The sequence below is a fragment of the Limulus polyphemus genome, unplaced genomic scaffold (genome assembly GCF_000517525.1).
Source record: "Limulus polyphemus unplaced genomic scaffold, Limulus_polyphemus-2.1.2 Scaffold12175, whole genome shotgun sequence".
In the NCBI taxonomy this organism is placed as follows: Eukaryota; Metazoa; Arthropoda; class Merostomata; order Xiphosura; family Limulidae; genus Limulus; species Limulus polyphemus.
Genome location: NW_013677785.1, coordinates 1289 through 6757, shown reverse-complemented (window position 1 = coordinate 6757; position 5469 = coordinate 1289). Strand labels below are relative to the sequence as shown.

The window sequence follows — 5469 nt, the reverse complement described above, 5'->3', positions numbered from 1 at the left end:
GTTTTTCAAGGGAGGTGACAAAAATTGTTCCAATAATTATAGACTCATTAGTCATTCATTAGTTGTGGGAAAAATGTTGGAAAGTCTGTTAAAAGATACTTTGCAAAGTTATTTAACAAAGTTTAGAATTTTATTGGATAGAAAAAAACAAAACAGAAATCTAAGTAACCAACATAAAATAATCGCATTAGATAAAAATGACGACATTTCCCTCTTTAAATAGTTAATAATGAAGAATAAACATCAAGCCAGGAGCAGGACTGTCCACGAAATAAGAAGTTTATATATATTTCATAAATTACAATGAATATTTACAAGTTCAATACATTCTATCTAATGTGAATGTTGCATTTCAAAAGCAATTTAATGACATCACAAAATCCTAATTTTTTTCTGCATTACAAATAAATATTTATTAGAGTAAATTTTCAGTTCCTTTATGATGTTAGAAAAACACGTAAGTTCAAGAAGTCTTGATAGAAATGAATAAAAACCCGCTTTCTTCTTCAGGGGCAAACTGTGTATACTAAAACACTACAATTCATTTGAAAGAGATGAAATTAAATAATATTTTCAACGTTTTAATATAGATAACTAGAAGGCTCAACATGTTAAAATCAAGTAAGTACTATAATACTTAGAATATTTTAGGTGATGTCACGAAAATCTATTAGCTTCAATGAATATCTAGAAGAAAAACATCGGATATAAATACAAATTTGCCATTAAAAGATAGCAGTGAGTCAGTAAGTTTAGTAAACTATTTTAATCACTGTAACTTATCACGTATATTCAGTTACTTGATCGATGAGCCATGCAATTATACAATTAAGTTTATTTTTACATTAGCTGTAGTACAATTAGCATGGTGTTTCCATTTAATTAAACGTCATTTGTAAAGTTAGGTTTACAAGCTACAATATTGTACAAATAAAGGCAGTTTGTAAAAGCGTTATGGAAGAAATAAACTAACTTGGACTGGACTTTTCACCAAATAATTTAAAACAACCAACTCAACAAAAGAACAACGTTACAACAATATAATCTCTCAATAACGATAATGCAATGTTTCCAATTAAATACAGAATTTTAATAAGAACTTACCCTTCCTGGTTTGACAATTTCAAAATTTCCAAAAATACTATTTTGGATGGAAAGCAACTTGGAAAAATTATCCTAAAAAAATAGTTTTTCAGAGTTATTGGCATAAATCAAAATTATTTCTATTTTTACTCAAAACTTTACACCTTTCTCTCAAACTATTAAGATCATTTATTTTAATTTACAGATTTTATTTAAATCAATTAAGTAATATAATATATTCAGCCAAATAACAAAAATATGGCGCCTGAAAATTATACATCGTCCCTCAAAATATTCTAACATTACATCTAAACCAGAATCAAAATTGTTTCAAACACTAAATAGAGCTGAATGTTGCGTCAGCGAGGTCACGTGACTAGTATCACGCCACCTCTTTCTAGAAATATCCTGTTCCTTCAAGAATGCCCAGCATTTACTAGATATGTGTTAGTCTTGTATATATAAGACGTTCACAACGTGACGGGACAACAAGGTAATGAGTAATTGAATGTATGCGGATAAAATATTGTTGGCCACGTGAGACGTGAGTTATAGCGTTTGTTATAGAGCGACTGTTGAAATTAAGTGTGTCGTAAAGTTGTATTTGGAAAGAATAAACCAGTTTTATTTAAGAAAGGACTTGTGTCGCTAAAGTTTAGTCGGAACGAATTTACGGAAAATTAACTAACGACTGGAGGCGTAACATGAATATTAGAGGTGTTTATAAGACTAGACGTCATTATTTAAATATATCAAGTAACACAGTATTAAACCGTATATTTAAAAAAACCTGAAGAAGCCAATCACACGAGTTTAGGTTAGACTTACCCCACGTCTCAAGCATTCATTGGATTGTTCATTAACCTGCGTTATGATGTCCAAAGCTTTACTCGCATCCTGGAACTCGGCGGTTTCTTGAGGGAGATATTTCAGGTATCGCTCAAGAAATAGTCTGTACTGTGGAATCCTTTGAATTGGTCTTAACATGAAGTGGTTTAACGACAAACCCTTACACCGAGGAAGTGCCTGGAAATATTTACAAGATAAACAATGGGTTTATAAAATAGAACCTACAACATTTAAAACAGACTCCAAATTGTTAACAAGTAAAAAAATAAAACCTACAACATTTAAAACAGACTCCAAACTGTTAACAAGTAAAAAAATAAAACTTACAACATTTAAAACAGACTCCAAACTGTTAAAAAGTAAAAAAATAAAACTTACAACATTTAAAACAGACTCCAAACTGTTAACAAGTAAAAAAAATAAAACCTACAACATTTAAAGACAGACTCCAAACTGTTAACAAGTAAACAAATATAACCCACAACATTTAAAGACAGACTCCAAACTGTTAACAAGTAAAAAAATGGATGGTTTATTTTACAGCAAATCTACATTGGGTTATTTGCTGTGTCCACTGCGGGAAATTGAACACCGGATCTAAGAAATAATAATAACAGATGAAGTGTTGATTAGAGAAATCCGACAAAAAATGTTTAGGATTTCTGTTTTTCTGACAAGAAAGTAAGAATAGGAATACCAGGAAATATTTATGTTAAACCATCAAATGAGGTTTGTATTATTTTCGTAATAGCATTACATTTTGGATGTGATCACTAGAACTGAATAGTGTATAGTAGACAGATAAGGATTAGATAGACCATAAGAAGGTTAAAGTTCTTCAGCTTTATTTCCTGCTGAAACTGTTAGTACATTGATGCTTTGGTTATCTTGGTATTAATGTGGCTGGAGATAATACATTGATGCTTTGGTTATCTTGGTATTAATGTGGCTGGAGATAATACATTGATGCTTTGGTTATCTTGGTATTAATGTGGCTGGAGGACGTTGCGTTGTCTGTGTAAGGTTACGCCTGATAGTTCAGTGTTTCTACCACCAGGAGTGGCAACTTTCCCTGGGAAATTTGCAATGATGTTTGATAAGACAATAATTCGATGTTCTTTATAATAAAGTGATCCTTCAAGAGTTGGCATAAGCATTTGATAAAGACATCAGCCACATTTCAGGGATGCTACCTATTGCCCGGTTACGTTGATATTCCAACAGTTTGGCTTCTGTGAGCTCCTTACACCATCTTTAGGTGTATTTATGACTGTGTATTCGGTCGAGGCTAAAGATGGCTTCATTTCCACATGTAATTACAGCTTATATAGGGACTGCTGTAGTTTCAGTTTTTCTTACACATCAACATGAGAACATTGGTTAATTGCTTTGGTCTTCATCTGTTCAAAGTGGGGTGCTGACATTACCATAAATGGTTGTTGTTTTTTTTAGTTCTGTGCCAGCCATAAGCTAGTGGGAGTTCCTGTGAGGTTGGTCTTGCTGCACAATTCATTCCATTCCATGTCTCATGCACTGAAAGGTAATTTTCTGTCGGAGCACGAGCTCTGTAACACACAGTCATTGCTTTGTCTGTAAAGAGTGTGTGATGTCTCAAACACATAAGGCTTTATCAATATTACTATTTCGTCAGTATAAGGTGTTCCTTTAGCAGCAATCGTTCGATTGACAAGCTCAATGGTGTAGAGATGCTTGAGGGTAGGAGAAAGTTTGGTATCCTCATAGAGTTTTTAGGCTGTATTACATTCTTCCAGTTCTCATGCACAACTGACACGCGAGGTGATGACTGTAGCCATTATGTCCCCTATGCCAGATGGGGTGAAAAACAAAACAAGGTCTATAAAAAGTTTCTATTGCCTTAACACTCGGCGATTTCTGACAGTGAAGACGGAGTATTAACTGTAAGAATGTTTAACTCAGTTATGTATGATATTGTTGTAACTGTCAATGCGGAGTGTTAACTGTAAGAATGTTTAAGTCAGTTAAGTCACTTACAGGAATCTTTTTTTCATATGCTCGGCCAGAAATCCCTCAGATTGCAGGATAGAAATTACTATGTCTAAGGTCTATTTGAGATAAATTAATGTTAATTTAAATCTCCTTCCATGTTTGTTTGTTTTAAAGCAAAGCCGCGTTGGGTATTCTGCTGTATCTACCGCTGGGAATCAAACCCCGAATCTTAGCATTGTAAGTCCGTGTTTATTTTTACGCAAAGCTACACAATAGGCCAGTTGCGCTCTGTCCATCATGGGGAATCAAACCCAAGATGTTAGGGTTTTAAACCCATAAACATGTTTTGGTGAAAGCTTGTTTTAAGTGCACCAGAACTTCATAAATTAATTTTTTTCAAACAAACATGTTTTAGTAAAACTTGTTTTAAAAAGGCGGGAATTTCTCTATCAATCTAAAAATACTCATTAAATTTCCTGTTTTTTAATTACTATCATATTCAGCTGTTTGATTTTAAGTTCATAGATCACACTTACATTAAAGAGACCTGTTTTTTGTTTTTTTTGTCTCATCTTACATGGGCTGCCAGTAGCCTAGCGGTAAGTCTACAGGCTTACGACACTAAAAATCGGGCTTCGATATCCATGGTGTGCACAGCACAACTAGTCCATTGTGTAGCTTTGCAGTTATTAACAAACAACTCAACTCTCATAAATTAGTCTTACCTCAAAGTCCCGCACCAAATGTTGGAACACAGGATACTTCGTTTTACTTTCTTCTAAAATGTCAACCATACTCTTGAAATCACTCATGTAAGAAGAGTACAGTTTCAGGACGGGGACATGTGATTTTATCAAGTCAGCTATCTTTCCTTGTTCTGCCCTGTATAAAGAAAACTCGTGTAAGAAGAGTACAGTTTCAGGACGGGGACATGTGATTTTATCAAGTCAGCTATCTTTCCTTGTTCTGCCCTAAGCAACATTGAAGATAAAATAAAAAGTTACTGCACACATAAAAACTGTCTTTAATGTAAAATAATAGCTTCAGGTTTGTACAAATCAATTTCTTTATTTAGTTATTTTCATTTGAATATATATTTATTTACCGATATGACAGCATATTTTTGTAACTTGCAAAAAATTAATAAATAAGTTTCACTTTTTTAGGATAATTTTAAAAAAGAAACTAATCAGGAAATCTTTAGAACTATTATTATAATAATAATAGTTTTGAAGTTTATTTTGATAAAACGTCTAATCTAATTTTAAAAGAATGTTAAATATGTTGCTTTATTTATTTGCTTTCAGTTTTTAACATATTTGTATTTTGAAATTGAAGAATTCCCATTATGTTACGAAACTAGTCAAATGAATTTACGAACAACATATACACATAACCTAATTTTAGTTTCTGAAATAGAAGACGGAATATTTTGTTTACTTGTTATATACAAACAAACATCACTGATGTTCTATCGTCTACGTAAGTAGGCTTAAATAACATGATCTATCATCGACGTAGATAGACTTAACATGTTCTATCATCTACATAGGTAGGCTTAACATGCTC

At 32.6% G+C, this 5469-nt stretch overlaps 1 protein-coding gene across 1 annotated transcript in view; it reads right to left on the bottom strand.

Moving 5' to 3' along the window:
* The window catches only part of LOC106476936 (FYVE, RhoGEF and PH domain-containing protein 6-like), a 9640-nt gene extending 4800 nt beyond the window's left edge, over positions 1 to 4840 (bottom strand). Inside the window, exons 1-3 of the mRNA XM_013937551.2 lie at positions 4626 to 4840; positions 1912 to 2109; positions 1105 to 1176 (exon numbers count right to left, since the gene is read on the bottom strand). Coding sequence (XP_013793005.1) covers positions 1105 to 1176; positions 1912 to 2109; positions 4626 to 4712 — 357 coding nt within the window. The 5' untranslated portion in view covers positions 4713 to 4840. The remainder of the gene's footprint in view (positions 1 to 1104; positions 1177 to 1911; positions 2110 to 4625) is intronic.
* Positions 4841 to 5469: the final 629 nt, after the last annotated feature.